The sequence below is a fragment of the Dipteris shenzhenensis genome, chromosome 18 (assembly GCF_047967505.1).
Source record: "Dipteris shenzhenensis isolate YYH24624 ecotype China chromosome 18, Dip_SZ_1.0, whole genome shotgun sequence".
In the NCBI taxonomy this organism is placed as follows: domain Eukaryota; kingdom Viridiplantae; phylum Streptophyta; class Polypodiopsida; order Gleicheniales; family Dipteridaceae; genus Dipteris; species Dipteris shenzhenensis.
The window spans coordinates 29735178-29757030 of NC_141613.1; the positions used below are offsets into that span (position 1 = coordinate 29735178).

Genomic DNA, 21853 nt, shown 5'->3' on the forward strand with positions numbered 1-21853 from the left:
CCAGTCAAGACTGTGGGTCTTGAGTCCACAAAATCGGCCTCTATCCCTCCATGTGGCTCAAGGATTGGTTGTCGTTGGCCTCCCCTTTTCGTGGGCATACTGGTAGTGAAAGAGTTCTCCATTTCTGTTGAATCTGTTCGTCCTAACCATTCGAACATGTTGGACATGGTTCTCCTTAATCTAGAGGCTACAAAAGGAGTAGGAGAATGAGGTAGAGCTATGCTTGTGTAGGGGAATTCGGAGGCCCTCGAGCTAGTTGGTTCTTGCATTTCCTCGTTCAAGCTCTCGATCTCATCTAAATTGGAGAGATCATCACGTCGGAGCCCTAACACTTAACGAGAGCTGGGAATTGAATTCCCTATTGGAGTTGAACCAAAACTGGGGCGAAAGGTGGGCTGTGTGTAACAAAATGCTATCCTCGGGCTCAGGTTCCTTGGACAAAATTCTCCCAAACCTCAAGTGCATGTATGACACCCCTCCGAAAGCACACCCTGCCTCAAATTCAGTTCTATATTTTATGTAAGAGAATTTGCTCCCAGAGCTATCCCTCCAATTTGGAGGCTTAGATGTATGCTGCCAGATCGAAGGGTTAGTCTTATGGCGCCAGTTGGCAGGATAGGATATGACGTGTCGATGGGTTGGGTTGGGTTACGGGGTTAACATTAAAGCACTGGACGACAAGATGATTCAGGTCGACGGGATGGACGAATGGCACCGATCATAGGGTTAACTACCGGTAGGATAGCATGCCTCGGAGGAATACTAGAATGGCACTGGTGGAAGGGATACATGGGTATATGTCATCAAATGTGAAGAGCCCAAGAGGAGTCAAGTCTCTCAAAAAATACCTGGGGCCCTGAAAGAGTAAGCCAAGCCACTGATCCCCAGGTCATATAGAAAGGTAGGTGAACAAAAGTGCTGAAAAGTCTTGCAATCCCCTTCCATATGATACAATGGCTATTAACATATGGATTGCACTATTATGCCATTCACCTCATATTTTTAGCTTCTCAATTTTATTCCCTTCTTTTGCTTTCTAGGCTTCTAAGAGTGTTATGCTTGTCATTTGTCTCTAATAGGCTCTTGAAAACCTAAGTCATGTTAATATTATTATCCTAATCAATGTAAGGATCCATCGTTTGAGATTCGTTGTGAAACTTGAATCACTAAAGGTGTTAACTATATTTCCGTAGTCTAGTTTTTAAAGACCATTTTTCCCCTTTCCTATGCCTTTTCTTTTCTAGTCATTTGTACTGCTTGAGCTTCTTTTGGATTTGATAGTGTTGTGGCATTGCTTAGATTCTTCAATGGACTCCACTGTAATGGAGGCTTCCAAATGATGATTCGCGTCACGCCAACATTATGGTAGGTATGTTTCCATCAATTGGTGTTCATCGCTTATTATGGACTCTCACTCTTTATGCAAGCACCATCTACTTAAGCCTCTTGAAACTTGTTTAGGCAAGTCAAATCAAGCCACAGAGAGTTCGCATGAGCTCAAATACTAAAGATGTGATAATTTTGAATCTTTGAGGAACATTTACTTTGCACATGAAAAACTTTAGAAGGCAATAACAAACAAACAATTTTCTTGCCTCGTAAAGTAGAGGAATATAGCTCTTTGTGTAGATAGCCCTAAGTTCAAGACATGGAGAGTGTGCATGAGCTTCAAATATAGAGGAAAGTGTTATATTTCCCCACAAAGGAGAGGGCAATCTATCTTTGTTCTTGAGGTAGTCCTCGAAGAGACATTTATAATTTCAAAATCTTGCATACAAAAAAACAATTAAGGGGAGGATTCTTGAAAATCATGTCGTTGATGCTAGAATTAGGTAAGTCGTTCTTCACACATTTTCCCTTTCAGCTTGTTTATTTGCAGCAACCATTCGTTACTTATCTCGTCTAATCTTGTGGGTGCGAACTTAGACAATACAAAGAAGATTACTTCAAATGGCAAAATTTTCCATGCTTAATGCTTTTGAGATCTCCTTACAGCTGTATATATTTATACAAGTTTATTCCATCCTTTCATCTTTCCAAAATGGGTTCCAGCTAGCACCATTAGTTGGAGATGGCAACGAAATGTTTTCGGTTCATTCAAAGGTAAACCTCAAAATTCCACCTTTATCCTTTCTTCATGCTTGGTCTGGGGATTATACAATACACTATAATTTCCTTTCTTTGTAGTCTCTTGGACAGAACAATCACAGGTATCGAAGATCTGCAGAACCAGGTCAAGTCCTACAAACGAAAAGTCAAATTTGAACCAGTCGGAAAGAGCCCTTTTCCAGACTCGACAAAAAGAATACAGCACATCAATAAGAGCGAAATATTCAACCGAATGGCACAAACAATGATTACCCGACACTGTGAAAGTGAAAGTACAACTGTGGGAGACACCAACTTTCAAATACGTTCGCGTCTTCCATTTGCTGCTTTAAAAAGCTTACATTGCCTTGTCCCAACTTCACCACCAAATGCATAATTTACATGTCAAGAAGCAAGTTGAAAAGCTGAGTAGGATACAGAATCCAATGGGCAGTGGACTATCCATCTATATACGTTTAGTACACTAGTATACAATCCCGTGAAATTTTTCCATCTGGGTAAACTGACTGCACTCATCAAATGCTCAAGAACCTTGGTGGGTGGTTATACTATATACTTACAATTTGTACAACCTCCATTTTCTTTACAGTCCCGGACCAACCCCCATGTGGAGTGGCCAAATCATACACTCAAATAATCATTAATAATTACTAATGAATGCACCTACACAAGTGCTCTTCAGAGCCGGTCCTTTGAACCAATTGTAAAAGAAGCAAGACCTCAGAGCAAGCTATCTCTTCAAATCCCCACCCTTTTTTGTCCCCCTTGAACTGTAAAGAGTCAAACAAACAATACTCAGAACTGTTTTAGAAGCAATCTCAAGCCCAGAATTGCAAACAAAAAACTGGTGTTATTAAACACAGTTTACCTGTTAGCCCTCAGATCATCGTCAATATCAGGAAGTGGCAATTTCCAATAATTCCAGGAATTAAAATCCTCCTGCAATCATTACAAGATCCGTTCCATTAGAACAGTGAGCACAATGACAGAAGAGACTGGTACAACAATAAAGCTTCATCGATCGACCACATAGAAGGCAGACCATGTGAGAGAGACCTGTTCACGTGACGACATAGCTGGAAACATATCATCCACTAGTGTATGAAGAGATGAGTATGACTTGACATCCACCTGATGATTCACTGCTACTTCACCCTATATTACAGTAAAAAAATTTCAATCAAGCTGAATGGCAAAAAAGAAAAAATTTCCACAAAGATGAACCACCCACAAATCAGTGCCATTGAAAGATGGGAGTAACCACAAATCAGCACTATGGAAAGCTTTTAACAGAGTGAGACTGAGTACCTTTGGATTGATTATGAAAATCTTGCCCTTTGGGATTCCTACTTTAAGGTAGCTTATTTCATCCGTGTCACGATTTCCAAAGCCGGCATAGAATGGATTGACGTCACTTGGAAACAGTTCTCGAATTCGCTGAAACAAAGCATGCACGAACATTCAATAAACATCAAACAGAAGTGATCTATATGCGAAGCACCACACACACATGCATGCATGTGCAAGTTTAAAATAAATCTGTATATATGTATATATCTATACATATATTTACTGACAGAGCTGCACTTCATGCACGTTACCTCTAAACAAGATATCTTGAACTCATGGGGAGCTCTCCGTATGACTGCAACACATGAAAAGTACTGTTAGGCAGCTATAGATAAAGACTTGAATGGACATAATGCATGCAATGTGCATCTACTTTAGGAACTCAGCATTTAGGTCTGTATATCAAACTTTCGGATGGTAATTGGCTACATCATATGCATGTGACATGCATCTACGTTGGTTGAGTAATAACACCATATATAACATATGAGCACTGAAGTGATTTGCTGGTTTGTATATATGGTACACATGTTTATTATATGTCATGTATTACGTTGTACTTTTTTTGGGAGGCCTGGGCTGCCAAGGAGGCCTACCTCTACTTGTTAGAAAAGGCACTAAAATATTGTATGTGGAATAGAATATGTTTTCATGCTGAAAGTTTTTCGGCCAGAGCACATAAACAAACCAACATGCTGACTTTCTTTCACTCCTCTAAAGGAAAGGAAACGAGAGCGATCATGTCACCATTTGGTACTTCTCTCAAGAAATAAAGTATAATCTTTATTAGAATTAACTTCGGTCAAAGAATGTTGACTTTGGTTAACTAAGAATAAGTTTTATTGTTTTACTTTGGCTTTGCATTGGTAAAAAAGAATTGTGGGGACGCCCACAAGGGACTAGATTAGTCCAAGAATCAAGAATGCATGCATTTTGCTAACCTTTAATGAATTTAAAGTGCTGGAGTTTGTGTAGGACTTGGAAGAGTGCTAAAAGGCTCAAAAAGATGGAGCAAGTGGTAAAAAGCAGGTCCCACAAGGCAAAAAGCACCCAAGACCAAAAGGTCCGAAAAACCACTTGTGCAATTGAATATGATTTGACAGGTTGGCAAGGTGGGGGTTTTGGCCCACTCCAGATGCACTGGTGATGTCAGAAATACCAAACTCTAGACCAAATGTTAGTGGGATTATGTCGTATTTTATTATTTTAGAGGAAAGAAAAATGAAGAATAAGGACCCACGGGGTTCATAAAAGTTACCCCAAGGTGGGCTAAAAGGAGGAAATCTTAGCTTTTGTAAAAAGTAGCTTTGGAAAAGCAGGTCTAGCTTTTAGCTAGGCCAAGTCTACAAAAGAAGGGGCCTCAAAGCTCCTAGATTCATTCAAGGTTGTAGTCAGCTTCATGCTCTTCTCAGAGCCAATTGTAGAAAGTTATTTTCTATTGCAATAAAGACCTTCGAGGGGGGCCAGCCCTTATTTCTGGCCCCGAGTGTGGTGTATTGTCTCTCTACCTCCTCCCTTTATCTTGCTGCGAATCACTTCCTCCACTCCTGCACACTTCCCGAGGTGCTGTACGGCTGATTCCTATAGAGAAACGATAGGGTTTGCAGTGGAGCGATCAAAAATAGACGATACTCAGACACAACTGAAGATTGGAACTCAAAAAACATAGTGCCTGTTTGGTAATATGAAAAACTGAATACAAGAACCTCAAGCCGTCGTGTCTCAAGGACCGTGGCTGAGGTGAATCAGAAAGATGATTCCATGTAGAGAAACAGTAGAAAAGATAGTAGCAGAGGGAGCGAAACGCAGTCCTCCGTGTAGCTCGATGATGACGAAGATGATGAAGAGCTGGAGCTGCCCTAGAGGTAGGAGAGGATGGCAGTAGATGAAGAGAAGAAACGTGGAAGCTTGTTAGGCAGCAGTCAGGAGCAGATCTCGAGCAGCAGCTGGAGGTTCAGGGCTAGATCTGAAGGAGAGGAATAGAGAGACAGAGGAGTTGGGGCAGAACTGGAGCAGAGGAGTAGATCTGGAGCAGGAGGGGCTGCAGCAAAGGATGGAGGAGGTGAGGAGCAGCTGCAGGTCCAATCCATTGAGAGTAAGGGGGTAGGGAGTCTTTTATAGGCCTGACCTAGGAGGTTGGCCAGCTGGTCGTGGGCTGGCTAGCTGGTCAGCCAGGTCTGGGTTGGCCAGACCAGCTGGTCGGCCTGATTCTAGCCGACAGCATGGCCCTGCTGGCTGCTGGTTTGTTTGCCCCTAAATTGGGGATTGTCCTCTCAATTGCCAATTTGGAGGGGCAGATATAGTGTGCTTGGAGCTTCGTGTAGAGATGTCGACGGTGGCTATCCCTGCGAAATGCCCAAGAGATGCAATGCAAAAATGCAGAGGTCACAAGAGGAGTGCCCTTGCTCAACCTCAAGTGCCTTAGTTACACGTATGATCAGCAAAAATAAGAACACTGTGAAGCTCGAGAGAATAAGCCACCCCCTCTCACCGCCGAAAGGTGGAGGGAAAAGCAAAGGTAAAGAACAAATATGTCGTAGCAGCACTGATAATCCAGGGATGGTGGGATTCCGCCAAAGGAAGAGGTCGTAGCTGAACAGTGAGCCAGTGTGTGCCCGATCTTGGACCTCGGGAGAGAGGAGTCTACCCCACCTCCATGCTCGACAAGATTCGAAACAACAATCATCATGACACATCTGAACAGAAAGGGTCCCACCTAGGGAGAACTTGTAGAACTTGGAAGTCGATGCCAATGGTGGTAGAGGTGAAGGATCATGACCTCCTTGTTCGAAGGAATGGGGAGGGTCAAGCCTGAAACCGAAAAGGGAGGGAGGGATGGGAGTAGAAGATGGAGGTTAGAAAGGGAGGGATGGGAGTAGAAGATGGAGTTTAGAAAGGGAGGGATGGGAGTAGAAGATGGAATTTAGAAAGGGAGGGAGGGATGGGAGTAGAAGATGGAGTTCTCTCCCGTAGTGCGCAGCGGAATGAAGAGGAAACTGATATGTTCATAGGAGTAATGCTCCCCGTACCTATGGCCTCCATGAAGAAGCAGGATCTTTAGATCACCAGAGATCTCGGGTCTTTAGATCACCATGGCTCTGATACCATATAGAGAAACGATAGGGTTTGCAGTGGAGCGATCAAAAATAGACGATACTCAGAGACAACTGAAGAACGGAACTCAGAAAACATAGTGCCTGTTTGGTAATATGAAAAACTGAATACAAGAATCTCAAGCCGTCGTGTCTCAAGGACCGTGGCTGAGGTGAATCAGAAAGATGATTCCATGTAGAGAAACAGTAGAAAAGATAGCAACAGAGGGAGCGAAACGCAGTCCTCCATGTAGCTCGATGATGACGAAGATCATGAAGAGCTGGAGCTGCCCTAGCGGTAGGAGAGGATGGCAGCAGATGAAGAGGACAAATGTGGAAGCTTGTCACGCAGCAGTCAGGAGCAGATCTCGAGCAACAGCTGGAGGTTCAGGGCTAGATCTGAAGGAGAGGAATAGAGAGACAGAGGAGTTAAGGCAGAACTGGAGCAGAGGAGTAGATCTGGAGCAAGAGGGGCTGCAGCAAAGGATGGAGTGTTGGGATATCTCAAGGTGTATGCCTCAGGCACACCTTGGTTTCTATGTGTGTGTGCTAGAGGCACAGTTAGGTGCCCATAAGCACAGTTAGGTGGTGGTAGAAGCCACATAGGATGATTAAGAGAATCTAAGAGCAGATTGAGGAGATGATTGTGGAGCTCAGAGGTCATCAGTGATGTCAATGATCATGTAAGAGGTGCCTACTTAAGGACCTCACCTTTCTTCGTTCCATAAGCAAGATTTCTGAGTTTGTGTTCACTCCGTGCTTTCTTATCAGTTTACCAACATGGCATCAGAGCCCTTTGATCCCCCTTGAGCCCATTTCTGCCACATCTTCTTCTTCTTCTTCTTCTTCATCTTCACTATTTCTTCTCTTTCTTCCCAAATCTTGCTAAAGCTTGTTCTCCCTCAGTTCTCTACCATTCTCCAAGCCCTTCCTGCTGGAGATACCTCTCGTTTGGGCGAACCTCCACCTGCAAGCAATTGAAAAAAAAACGTCTCTGCTGGCTGCCATTCTCCAAACAGCGCATTTTTTCGTCATTCTTCTGTTGCAAAATACTCCCTGCTTGCTGCGCCATTGCTCGAGCCCTCTTAAGAGTAGATGGGCGACCTCAAGACGAACATTTTGAGTCATTTTTCAGCTCAGTTGGTTCAGTAACAAAGGAGAAATCGTCAAAACTCAGGTTCAGCCTGCAGCAACTCCCCCGGGCAAAACAACGCGCCATTTCGCCCAACCTCCTCAGTGGATTCTCTCTGGTATATGAGCTTTCTTTTGCCTCAGAAAGCCCCTTTTTCTTTACTTTGGAGAGTGAGATACAAGCCCTCCAAGTTCAGGCCTCTGTTTTTGACAGTTTTGACAAGGTTGTGAAAGTAATGCTACATTAGATGCTATTTTAGCATTTCTGAGGTTTTGAAGTTTTGAAAAGCATTAGTACAACTGTGGCTACAACTTTCTTTTAAGTTGCTATACCTAGATTTGATTGGAAAGCTTTCATTTAGCCACCTCTGTGAAGCATGTAAGAAAAAGCATCATTGATTGAAATTTGGTCACAAGTCTTTGCTACATTAAATGCTTATATTTTGAAGCTTTTCAGTTGTTATTCTAGCCTTGCAAGAGAGAAGACACTGCCCAATACCTGGGTTAGACCCTCTCATGGCTACCATATTGAATATAGATAAGTTCAATGGTAAGGGCTTCCACACATGGCAGATGAAGGTGAAATTTGCATTAATGAGGGAAAACCTCTGGGGACTTGTCAAACTGGCTTCAACTTCTTCTTCAACAGCCTCCAATGCTGGAGAATCCTCAGCTCCGACACGCCCGGCAAGGGATCCCGCTAGAGAGGAGAAAGCATATGGCATCATTGCTCTTGCTTTAGGAGATGATGATATTCATCACATCTCTGACTTAGAGTCTCCTTCAGAAGCTTGGCATAAGCTTGACATTATTTTTGGTGCTAGCTCTCACATCTCAAAATTATCACTTAAAATTTCTTTCTTTGAATTGAAGATGGTTAGTGGCACTCCTTTGGCTGCCCATGTCAATTACCAACTTGCTTCTATCAACTCTCCTATCACTACAGATGATGCAATGGCAGTGTTGCTCAAGAATATGCCTGAAGATTATGATCATATTGTTACCACTTTGAAAAATCTTCCTAATCCTAATCTTGAAGGTCTTATCTCTGCTCTCCAAGAAGAAGAAAGCCACATGGAGCTCCGGAAAGGCAATGACAGCCTATGCCATCAAAATCCAGAAGGGCAAGTTTTCACCTTGCAATCATTGTGGGAAGACAAATCACCTCTCAAAGGACTGCTTCAAAATCAATCCATGCAAACACTGTGGCAAAAACAATCATCATGAAAGGTTTTGTAGAGCCAAAAAGGAAGCAACTTCAAAGACAGAAAATGCCAATGTACTTTCAGTTGATGTACCTCCACAAGATGAGGCATCCTTTAAAGATTATGCTTTTTGAATCATCTCCATGTATGCTCCAGATCTCTCTTTTGTTGAGTCAAGGTACTCAGCCTGGATAGTCCTCCAAAATGAATGAAATAAACTATTGTGTTTTGTGTGTTTTGTAAACACCTCTGGTCACCATATGATGTAGGCCATGTGTATGTGTTTTACTCCATGGTACCTCCTGCAAACATTGTGTGCATGTACATGCAGGGGAGATAACCATTGGAAAATCTTTTGTATCCCTTTTGTTTACCTTACACCCATGGGAACCCTTGCTAGCTTGAGATCCTAGCCATTGATAGATCCATGACCACCATGAGATGGCATGTGACACCTTGTGCTAGATGTATCCTTGACATAGCCTGAGGCATTCCCTTGAGGGGGGGTTTGTTGGGATATCTCAAGGTGTATGCCTCAGGCACACCTTGGTTTCTATGTGTGTGTGCTAAAGGCACAGTTAGGTGCCCATAAGCACAGTTAGGTGGTGGTAGAAGCCACATAGGATGATTGAGAGAATCTAGGAGCAGATTGAGGAGATGATTGTGGAGCTCAGAGGTAATCAGTGATGTCAGTGATCATGTAAAAGGTGCCTAGACCTCACCTTTCTTCATTCCATAAGCAAGATTTCTGAGTTTGTGTTCGCTCTGTGCTTTCTTTTCAGTTTACCAACATGGAGGAGGTGAGGAGCAGCTGCAGGTCCAGTCCATTGAGAGTGAGGGGGTAGGGAGTCTTTTATAGGCCTGACCTAGAAGGTCGGCCAGCTGGTCGGTGGACTGGCCAGCTGGTCGGCCAGCTGGTCGCCCAGGTCTGGGTTGGCCAGACCAGCTGGTCGGCCTGATTCTGGCCGACAGCATGGCCCTGCTGGCTGCTGGTTTGTTTGCCCCTAAATTGGGGATTGTAGTTGCTTAACAATTCCAGCATCATATCTACAAGTCCTTGGCATGCATGACAGGTTTTGAGGGCAAGATCCTGATGAGAATTGTTTTCCAGCCACCTAGGGACACTATACCTGCTGCGATTTGGATTTCGAGCCCTCCACTGAGCCCTAGACTTGCTGCAAATTGCTCTAGGATGTGTTTTCTCTGCTACGACCCGCCCTAAAGCCCTGAAGTAGCTGCAATTTGATGCTAGAAGGGTGCTTGGGAGTATTGGATCTGTTTTCAGATCAAATGCAGTCCTCACCCTACAATCGCTGTTAAAAGAAAAATCTCATCACAAAATCATTGCTTAGCAGAAAAGGTCGAGCAAAAAATGTGAACAGAGGGAGCTGCTGTTGAGGAAAATGCAATACCAACAATTGAAAAATGATCATAAACTAGTCACCAGAGACCTCCTTGTCCAGTTTCATTTTCTCCCTGTGAGATAGCTCTAACTTGTGCTTGTGAAGAACACATACCCACTCCTTGATACCGCACATTATGTATTTGAAATATGGCATACAAAGATGTAGGACTTGAAAATTCTAACTTGCATAGCCCTCAATGTTTAACAGATCATCATTCCCTAGAGAGTGTCAACAGTAACAGTGTCCTTTCTATGACCTTGCTAGTGTTTGCCTTTGCTCGTGCATAGGATTAACCGACTCCACTACATTCTGACATCCAAATTCTATATATCATGCACATGAAAGCACATCAAGGTGCAGAATCATTATACATGGGAAACACTGCAGGCAGGAAACGTTTTTTTTCCTAAAGCAGATAACGTGGCAGATACATTTACAAAAAAATTTATTTTCTTTTGAGGAACACACACACACACACACACACACACACAGAGAGAGAGAACCTTCTCGGTAAAGTGATGGGATCAAACCATCAGGAGAGATGAACACGGGACCATCTGGAAGAGTCTCCCCATCCTACAAGACAAAAGAGCATAAATTGACAACGTTGCTTCCCTTAATATCATCAAATTCAAAGGAAAAACATTGCTACTCTTTTCCATAAAACCAGAACATACCTGTTTTAAATTCAAGAGGAATTGCCGTGTAAGATATGCCTGTGAAATGGCACGGGCGCTTAAAAACAGTAGCTCGTATCCATTATCCTGAAAAGTTGTCACTGTGTTAATAAAAGGAACCCACGACTCTAACCCTTATTACACTAATGGCTTTATATGGGGCCCAAAAGAAACTCAAGCTCCGTGCTAGGGAATGAACAGGGACCAAAGACAGGCAGAGGGTGACCTAGTTTTACTTCAGCTGTAAGGCTAGTCTCTTTGGATGAACCACCTAGGTGGTGCAATTTCTCACTAACTCTTCATAAATTGCATTGATAGCTAGAGACATCCCATAGAAGTCTTAGCATGAAGCAAGTCACTCTTGCATGACATGTTAACAGAGTATGTAAGTATGTGAGAGAGTTTATGACACATCCCAGCACTCCTGAAACCCCTGATCTGCAAAATAACCACACACAACATCAGAACTGAGCAGGCTGCTCACCACCCAACCGTGACATCTACGGGATATGATCCCGAACCAGAAGATGTCCCCCCGAGCCACGAGCTGAGCTACTGGCACGAACTCCCAATCAGATCCTAACCAGCCTGGTGTCCCATACCACCAGGTGGCGCTGTGAAGCCCTGGATCTGCCACTGGGCCTTGGGCTACGCTAAGATGCAGGCGCGCGTCCGCGACACAATCCAGGATCAGACCTAGCACCTGGGAACGAGACTTGCTCCCAACTGCACACTGAGAACTGAACCCCCTGGGCCTCTTTTATAGACTCGAGCCCCGGCGCCAAAAATAGCGAAGACCTATAAATAGTTCATACCCTTGCCACTCAACCCGAGAATCAAGCCTGCCTAGCTCTAAGCCTCCCCAGGCTAACCTGAGCTAGTTCTGTGTACCTAGTACACGTCAGATACCGATCCGTGCACATGACATACTCCCCCTCCTCTAAGAACTCACTCCTGAGTTCGCTAAGAAATCGGGAAATGTTCTTTGGAGGTTTTGTAATGTCTCCCATGTTGCATCCTCCTCAACACGATCCTTCCACTTAATCTTGTATTCCGTGATAGTACGATTTCGAATCTGTCTTTCACGAAATTCAAGAATAGATTCAGGTTCGTGGGGAATAAAAGTTAAATCTGTAACTTCTATAATCTCATGAGGAGAAACAATTTGATCATCTGCACCCAATACTTCTTTCAGTCTACTGACATGAAAGACTGGATGTACTTTAACATCAGGAGGCAATTCTAGTCGATATGCAACTGGTCCAATTCTTTTAATGACCTTGAATGGGCCACAATATCTGGGGGATAATTTCGGAACCAAACCAGTACTTAGGCTCTTGGATTCCTTAGGAATTCTCAAATATACCATCGTTCCTTCAGAGAACTCTCTAGGTGAACGATGTCTATTAGCATAAAATCTGTCCCGATCTTGGGCACTTCTAATAGACTCCTTGGCAAACTGCAACATTTCCTGCATGTCTTGCAAGAAGTTCTTAGCAGCATCATTTTGAATCCCTTTTAATCCAACCATAACTGGTGACTTAGGTTGAAACCCGTACATAAGCATAAAAGGACTATAACCTGTACTAGAATGCTTTGCACTGTTGTAAGCAAATTCAATCATGGGTAGATAATCTTCCCACGAAGACTGTCTCTTAGATACATATGCCCGAAGCATGTCTTCAACCAACTGGTTGACCTTTTCTGTACTGCCATCGGATTGTGCATGATCCGAGGAACTCATACTTAGAGTAGTTTCTAACTTCTCAAATACAAGTGTCCAAAAGTTACTTGTAAACTTTGAGTCCCTGTCACTGACTATGTCAGATGGCAAACCATACAGCTTGAACAAGTGGTCCACAAACTCGTGAGCCAGCTGAACAGCTGAAATAGTTGTTCTTGTAGGTAAGAATCTAGCCATTTTTGTCAAACGGTCGACTATGACCCAAATAGAGTCATGACCCTTGCGCGTTCGAGGCAAACCAGTAATAAAATCCATGGAAATACTTTCCCACTTATTACCTGGAATCTGTAATGGCTGTAATAAGCCCGCGCTCCTAAGGCGTTCAGCCTTAGTAACCTGACAAACTCGGCAACCTACCACATAGTTCTCTACGAATGCACGCATCTTAGGCCAATAAAAGGTATGCTTCACAAGAGACAGAGTCCTATGTATACCTGGATGTCCCGCACTAGGAGCATCATGACACTCCCAGAGAATCTTGGATTTAAGGTCCAGAACATCAGGCGCACAAATTTTTTCATTCCGGAACAGCAAGCCGTTCCGAATCATCCACTGACCTCCCGCCGCCTGTATCCTAGGTGGCACAATCCCTGAGTCCTGGTCAACCATGGAGCTCCCATCCTGGACTCTCTGCCAATAAGAACTGAAATGACTATCAGTTGCGTATAGCCCTCTCAAGGATTGAAATAGGTCTGAGGATATTTCCGTAAATGACAAAGCATTTACAAACTTAACTCGACTTAAGGCATCCGCCACACTATTCAACGAACCCTTACGATAACGTATTTCGAAATCAAAATCCTGCATTAACTCTGCCCATCTAGCTTTCCTTCCTCTCAATTCTGATCCATCACACACATACTTGATTGACTGGTGATCAGTCAATACAAGGAACTTTGAACCATACAAGTAGTGTCTCCAAACCTTGAGAGCATACACTACCGCATAAAGTTCCTTCTCGAGTGTGGGCCAACGATACTGAGTGTCGTCTAGCTTCTTACTCTCAAAAGCTACAGGTCTGCCCTCTTGGAATAGAGCTGCCCCAATCGCATAATCACTCGCATCGGCCTCTAAAACATAAGGCCGGGTAGGATCGGGTAATGCAAGAACGGGTGCTTCCTTGATAGATAACTTCAAGGTTTCAAAAGCCTTGTTCATTGCATCATTCCAAGGGATCGGTTGAGTAGACCTGCGTCCACGACCTTTCAATATGTTGGTCAAGGGTACCGTGATTTGTGAATAATCACGGACTGACTTCCGAAGAAATACCGTAAATCCTAGGAAAGAACGGAGTTGTTTCACAGTCTGAGGGATAGGCCATTCTAAAACCTTCTGGATACGATCCAGATCAATGCTAATACCTTCAGAAGAAATCTTGTATCCTAAGTAAATGATCTCCTTCATAAAGAAGTCACATTTACTCATCTTGGCATAAAGCTTATGTTGTCTTAGAACAAATAAGACAACCCGGAGGTGTCCTATATGATCCTCAAGCGTTTTACTATATACCAAGATATCATCTAAGAACACGACAACAAATTTGCCCAGATAATCTCTGAACAAATCGTTCATCATCTGCTGAAAAGTAGCAGGAGCATTGGTCAAACCAAAAGGTAATACGAGGAACTCGTAATGACCATACCTAGTCCGGAATGCGGTCCTATCTATGTGTTTAGCATAGATACGGATTTGGTGATAACCCGTACGCAAATCAATCTTAGTGAAATACTTCGCTCCGGCCAAACGGTCTATCAAATCATCAGAACGAGGTAAAGGATAGCGGTTCTTAATTGTAACTTTATTTAATCGTTTATAATCTATACACATCCTCCAGGAAGAATCCTTCTTCTTTCTTAAGAGGACAGGTGCACCCCAAGGAGATTTACTTGGGCGGATATAGCCCATATTCAGGTAATCCTGAAGCTGGATAGCTAACTCATCCTCCTCTACCTGGCTCATCCTATACGGTGGTACACTGATAGGTTGAGCCCCTGGGACTAAGTCTATGCGATGATCTACTGCCCTTTCTGGAGGTAAACCTTCCGGCAGTTGAGCTGGAAATACGTCTTTAAAATTATCTAACAACATTCTCAATTCTCGGTGTTCAAACACACTTAATTCATTTTTGTTAATTACCGAAACAACAAATGTAGAAAGTGGAATCAAAACACACTGATAGACATCATAATGAGAAGTGTTCAATATATTCCGAAGCTGCATCGCAGATACAATAGGCCCCTGAGAAGGGATAATCTTATCACACTGAATACAAAATTGGGTGCCTTTGTCTTCAAAAGAAAGGGTATGCTCCGTCCATCCGATCTGGATATTGTGGGTTTTAAACCACTCTATCCCGATCAGCAAGTCTACATGCTCTAGATGCATAACGTAACATGTGAGAGCTCCTGTGTAGGCTTGAATCCGGATGGGAAGCGCTTCAACCTTGCGATCCCAAAACTGCTTCCCGGCTGGAAGCTGCACCTCGTAGGTGTGGTCGCTAGGTACTGTGGACAGCCCCATCTTCTGCACAAATTTGTAATTAACAAAATTGTGAGAGCTGCCCGGATCAAAGAGAATGTGAACCTGTTGGTCCCTAACTTCTCCATAAACTCGGAAAAGATCATGGGAACCAAACAATGAAGTATTAAAGGTACAATTACAAGAAAGGGGGCAGGTAATGACATTCACTGAAATACCTGTCATCGTAACCTGGTTGGCTCCCTTGGCTGCGGTACGCGGACCTGCCTGGAGCTTTGGTCCTAGCACCAATTTCTGGTTCTTCCGCTTAGGACACTCATTCTTCGTGTGGCCCCGCTCCTCGCAATAAAAACACCGGCCCTCTTTCTTGAGCCTGAGAGTGCGAAGGAAACAGGCCTTACCATTCTTCGCAGGAGTTAAGCTTTTCCTGGAGGCGTTGTCCGTAGACTTCGTCTCCCCAATACCAGTCGCATGCTGAAAGAACTTGCGTTTGTTCTTTCCGCTGGTCTCGGTAACTGTGGTTGCCTTGGTTCCGGCCATGGTATCATCATATATGCGCGCATATGTCATGGCCTCCTGCAATGTTGTGCACTTGTTATTCTTAATCTGTAACTTATAGGAGTCTGGCAAACCATCCACGAAAAAACCTAACAAGGTTACAGGATCCATTTTGGTGGCCCTGGTTTGCAGATCCCTAAATCTCTGAAGATAGACTTCAAAAGTTAAGTTCAATTTTGACATATCGAGGGCTTTGAGCTTGCCGACGATATCGTAGTCATCTTCCTTCTTCAGGAACTCCTTCCTGAAGATACCCTCAAATTCTGTCCAAGTGTCAGGCTTAGGCTGGAGTTCTTTCCACCAAAGCAAGGCTTTACCTGACATAAACCCTGCTGCTAGCTGAATCTTTTTCTCGTCTGGATAGGGGTGAAATTGGAAGTGAACTTGCCACTTGTGCAGCCAAGTGTCAACCACCTCCTTTGTTCTTGATTTCTGGTCACCTGGAAAGGGATCCGGAGTGATATTCGGGCCTAGCACGGAGGCCATGGCATCCACATGCGTGAGTGCCTGAACCGTGCTAGCCAGAAGAGTCAAGGTAGCTTGTATCCCTTGGAGTTGCTGTGTCAACCCCGATTGATTAACGTTGACCTGCTCAAATTTACCATCTAGAGCAGTCGTGAACTCACTGAAGGCTTTCTTAGTGATCAGGTCGTCATAGAGACCCTGATCATCCTCCCCCACTGGAGTGTAGTCTAATTCCTGCTCCCCCATAGTGAACTCGGGATTCGGAGCATCAGACATGGCTGAATACTGATTCGATTACAAGCGGAGAAAAATAAATAACTGAAACAGAGCACGGAGGGAGATGGAGTAGAAGAAAACCGTCCCAGATAAAACTGACAGAAAGGATGCTGAAATCTGGAAGACCACGAGTCCTGGTGCCTCCCCAAATCTGCAACCGGGTGCGCAGTCAACGATAGAGGCTGTACGGACTGCTGAGGTGGCCTGTACGGCTGCTGACGCAGTCCGTACGGTGGCTGCGGGTGTAGGCGCAGCTGCTGTACGGAGCAGCAGCAGGTACAGGAGCAGATGGTACAGTCCGTACAGGCTGTACGGCTGTCGCTGCAGCTGTACGGGCTGGTACGGAACTTTGGGAGCTGTGCAGGGCTGACGCAAGCAAGGCGGATGCAGGGAACTGCTCGTACAAGGCGCTGCTGAAGGGCGAGGCGGGCTGGCACAGATCTCGAGGTGATGTCTCGAATCTGGGGCTGCTTGTGGGTTGCCTAGCACCCAGCCCCCACCTATATAGGGTGCAGGGCTGCCTGATTTGGAAGCTAAGCTTCCAAAAAAGGCTGAGCCCCCTCCAGCTTTGGAGGGGTGCTTTTGCGAAAAAAGCACCTGAGCCCCTCCAACTTTGGAGGGGTGCTTTTTTCGCAAAAAAGCACCTTCCTCCGGCCCTTCCTCCTGCGCAGGCTGCACGCAGCCCTAGGCGCAGGCTGTTCGCAGCCTTTTGCGCAGGCTGTGGACAGCCTATTGCGCTGGCTGTGGACAGCCTGTTGCGCAGGCTGTCCTGCCCCTACAGCCTCGCCTACTGCGTCCCTTTCTACTCCCCGCATCCTCTACTCCCTGGCTGCTTATTTCCTGCCCTACTCTCCTCCCTTTCTGCTCTCCTTCTCCTCCCTCAGACTTCTCTCTGTAGCCTTCAGAATTTTCGATTCTATTTCACTCCTCTTCTTCTTCCTTTTCCAGATATTTCTTCACCCCTTCTACCCCAGGTTGACAGCAAAAACGCAGCAGGAAATCTCGAATTTTAGGGCATACCTGGAAGAGAAATCTGTCAAATTTCTCGCATCAGAAGTTCCTACCTCAGGAGTTGGCTCTGATACCAACTGACACATCCCAGCACTCCTGAAACCCCTGATCTGCAAAATAACCACACACAACATCAGAACTGAGCAGGCTGCTCACCACCCAACCGTGACATCTACGGGATATGATCCCGAACCAGAAGATGTCCCCCCGAGCCACGAGCTGAGCTACTGGCACGAACTCCCAATCAGATCCTAACCAGCCTGGTGTCCCATACCACCAGGTGGCGCTGTGAAGCCCTGGATCTGCCACTGGGCCTTGGGCTACGCTAAGATGCAGGCGCGCGTCCGCGACACAATCCAGGATCAAACCTAGCACCTGGGAACGAGACTTGCTCCCAACTGCACACTGAGAACTGAACCCCCTGGGCCTCTTTTATAGACTCGGGCCCCGGCGCCAAAAATAGCGAAGACCTATAAATAGTTCATACCCTTGCCACTCAACCCGAGAATCAAGCCTGCCTAGCTCTAAGCCTCCCCAGGCTAACCTGAGCTAGTTCTGTGTACCTAGTACACGTCAGATACCGATCCGTGCACATGACAGTTTACCATGCATATAATGCACAACAGCGGAAGCAATCTTTTACCAAGAATAGTTCATACGAGAGAGAGAGAGAGAGAGCAGAGAAAGTGTGTCTGTATAAGCACAGCCCAATCATGTGGAAAATGGGGCTTCACCACAAGCAATTCCAGGAAACCACTCTCTCCTCTACTGAATGCCAATCACCTTCCTTGCACAACTCATAGACATACCAACATTCTCGAGCAATCCTGGTACCTTCCAGGTTCATGTCCCCCCCTCATAAGCCAAGGACTGCCAGGATCTTGCAAAGCACCATGCCACCAGGGTCTGTTTCAACTTATCATCATTACATCACCATCCACAACCAAGCAACACACACAAGCAATGGAATCCTCACGGCTGCTTGGAGCTCTACATAGATCCTCATCTGTACATGTCCTTCCAGAAATCCTGGATCAATCTCCACCACCAAAACGAGCTCCAAGTGAGCTCCCACTTGGGAAATCCACCGGTAACAGTATACCCTCCTAATCTGATGGTGGTCTCGTCTCCAACATGAAGGCTTCACCTCTTCTTGCTTCTAGCAATCTGCAACTTGGCATGAAGAAGCCTCCGAAAGACTCATCCATGTCAGCACTTCAAGTACTTCAAAGTTAGCCTGACCAACGCAGGAATTGAGGGCCTCTTTGTCTGCTAGGAAGGCTTTCATCCTCTATTCTCTCACCAATAGAGAATAACGGCCAACACTCTACCCAAAGAAAGTGGCTAAAACATGAATTAATGCACAAAGCAAGTGCCAAGTACATACCAATAATCATTGACAACATCTCAGCATCTTTCCCCTCCCATTATGATCTACACATTTTAATACATGTCTTGTCACATCCACTGTGGGCTAGGGGTTTCAAGTCTCCTCCTATGGTCACTTTCCACACCTTCCTTGCCACAATGTGGCTCTGTATCTTCAGAATGGCAACCATCGAAATACCAATTCTTTTCTAGGTAACAAGTGTCCTAGGTTGTAAACAAATCACCTAGAAGAAACTTTAGTGAACAGTGTACAGTTATCATGCCCTTTTTTCTTTTCATAGAAATTTCTTGACTTTTATCATCACGTAAAAGATCGAATATAAAGCTGGTTTCTCAACTCTTCAAACTTTGCATTCCCTGTTCACAACTCAACTTCCAACAAAAGCTTCTCTTCAACACTTTGAGAGGAATTTTAAAATCTTGTGATATGTATGACTCCCAGTGAGTTGTGCAAAACCTTGGATCTACTCCAATATCATACGTTGGGTACGGAAGTATGATTGGAGTATGGTTCAACCCTTGGGGCTGAATCATACGAGACCCTAATTCTACACACACCAAAAAACCAGGAAAGTATACATTGTTAACATACAGAGCTACCAAACTTTCAACTAAATTTCAAACTTCAAACTTGTATTAATTTTAAAGTCATGATTCATAGAACAATTAAGGGACCAAAGTCATCTGGATTCTGATACATAGTGATAGATCAACACTACACCAAAACATCATGATCAAGGGTAGCAGGTAGCAGATACTAGAAAATTAAAAGTGGCCTATAGGTACTACACCAGAGCATCAAAGACAAGTTGCAAAGCATCATATAAGAAAAGGCTACCATGCTGCTAGCCTGCAAGCTGCCACAGCAAGGAAACAAAGCTGAAATTGATCACAATTACTGAGGCTCAAGCCTCAAGCTGCATCCTCATCCTCATCAGCATTAGCATTAGCATTAGCATTAGCATCGGTGCCATCCTCCTCCTCCTCATCTTCATCACTATCATTCTCATCTGCCTCACAATGGGACTCCAAAATACTAGAGCTGCTTGAAGCTGCAGCAACATCCATCCTTCCTATTAACAAGAGGGGCTGAAATATCTTCTCTTCTCTAAATATCTAACTCATCAATTAAGATGCCTTGCCTCTCAATATCATATCCATTGTAGACTCTATCATCCAGCAAGTTTGCTAAATGATAAACATGTAAGCAAACCGAGTCAATGCAAGTTTCACCAATTCCTTCTTGCTGGGCCAACATAACTCCCAACAGAGGAAGATTCACCCCGGATCACAACATACTAATGTGAAACACAACTCAAATACATGTATTTTACTTAAATGTAAGAGGGCAATCCAGATACTCAGGTACATATAGCCAAAAAAAAAAAATATATATAGATGAATCAAGTACAAAAACTTGCCCACATATGTACCAACACCTCTAGAAACAACCTCTGAGGTCAGGTACCAAAATAGGCTCTGTTTTGCTGCACCCTCTGTAGGAAACTCTTCCTCTCTACCACACACCTCTGTGGTTGACTTTAATAGCTGCTCGAGGCTGAGCACACCTGCCAAGTTCTGCCCGAGTTCACTACTGACAGAGTACCATCTTCATCCCCTCCTTTGTGTAAGTTTGTGCATAAGCTCCCCTTGGTGACTTCAAGCTCCATCTCTGAGTAACCCACTTTATCTTTGCCAATGGTACTACACTGGTCCTCGCATCTCATGGCTGAGTAGCACTTTCTATAATCCACCACAAAGTCAAGCTTTGTGCTCCACTCCTCAATGTCTCTCATGAACACTCTCACTCTTAGGTCTACAAACTATGTCTCACCAGAACATGGTGTCGTCCTCAGAACACCTCTTCTCTTACCACATTAGTTGACGCCGGCTCGAAGTGGTCCTCCCTCTTTGCTTGGTCCGCCTTCTTCTTCCCGCAATCCTTAGCAAATGTTCATGCGTATCACAATAGAAGCACTTCTTTCTTCTTCTTATTCTCACTGTCAGGAGCGTCCCCGTCATCATGCTTGGCATTCCTCTTTTTTTATTTCTTCCGTTCGCCACCCTTGCTCTTCGCTATGACAGCCTTCTTGTCACCATTGTCTTCATCCTTCCCGTCGTACACCTTCATTTGAGCTCCTTCTTAAAGCAACAATGGACCTAGCTCCTCGAGCATAAGTGGCCTTTTTTGTAGTAGCTCTTTGGAATTTTACTAACCCGAAGCATGGCTAGCTGGTTATTGTCCACCTTGTGAGGCACTGCTCCAAGAGAATCTATCAGGAAGTTGTGGGCTGGCTCGGCTCTATTTCATCTATCTTTAGGTTGAACAGTTCGTTCTGAAGGTGTATTCCTTGCCTCATATAAATCCTGCAAGGTCTTCCATCCCAAGTGCATTGTGCCCACCAGCTGAATGTGAGGTATCACTGAATCTGCAATAGTCTCAATGATCATGGAAACAGCAAGTATTTCTTACATTTCGTCCGGCATAATTATCTTCGCTGAGGCATCCAACACATCAATAGGTTTTGGCTCCGTGCCTTTCATCATCTCCCAAATCTCCCTGGCAACCAAATGGCTCTGATGCTTCACTTTCCAGGTTGAATAGTTGCTTCCATCCATCTTCCCTGACTCTCCAAATTTTGGAATGAGTAGGTTGGATCCCATGGCTTCATGTAGACGACCTGAAGTCTGCTGGCCAACTGCAAGCCACACAAGCACTTCTGAATGTGAGAGCTCCTTCCTCCTAGGCAAAGACTCCACCCTTCAGTTTGAAGAAGGTTCCCGATCTTCAATCTCACAGGCTTCATGTCAGGAGCAAGGCTATCCTTGGATCATAACCTTTGGCTCTGATACCATGTTTGGTTGCTCACTTAAGGCCAACACCAGATTCACCCGGAGATCACAAGATACTAATGCAGTAAAACAACTCAAATACATGCGCTTTACTTAAATGTAAGAGCAA

At 44.5% G+C, this 21853-nt stretch overlaps 1 protein-coding gene across 2 annotated transcripts in view; it reads right to left on the reverse strand.

The window, feature by feature from the left end:
• Nucleotides 1–2190: 2190 nt before the first annotated feature.
• PAH2 (phosphatidic acid phosphohydrolase 2) overlaps nucleotides 2191–21853 on the reverse strand; it is a 38365-nt gene continuing 18702 nt past the window's right edge. Inside the window, exons 5-12 of one of the 2 annotated variants that reach the window (XM_087390077.1) lie at nucleotides 10971–11057; nucleotides 10797–10869; nucleotides 3711–3754; nucleotides 3418–3546; nucleotides 3166–3264; nucleotides 2978–3048; nucleotides 2362–2879; nucleotides 2191–2241 (exon numbers count right to left, since the gene is read on the reverse strand). In XM_087390077.1, coding sequence (XP_087246203.1) covers nucleotides 2840–2879; nucleotides 2978–3048; nucleotides 3166–3264; nucleotides 3418–3546; nucleotides 3711–3754; nucleotides 10797–10869; nucleotides 10971–11057 — 543 coding nt within the window. In that variant the 3' untranslated portion in view covers nucleotides 2191–2241; nucleotides 2362–2839. Of the gene's footprint in view, nucleotides 2242–2361; nucleotides 2880–2977; nucleotides 3049–3165; nucleotides 3265–3417; nucleotides 3547–3710; nucleotides 3755–10796; nucleotides 10870–10970; nucleotides 11058–21853 lie in introns of those variants that run through there. The other variant, XM_087390079.1, reaches the window with a different exon arrangement.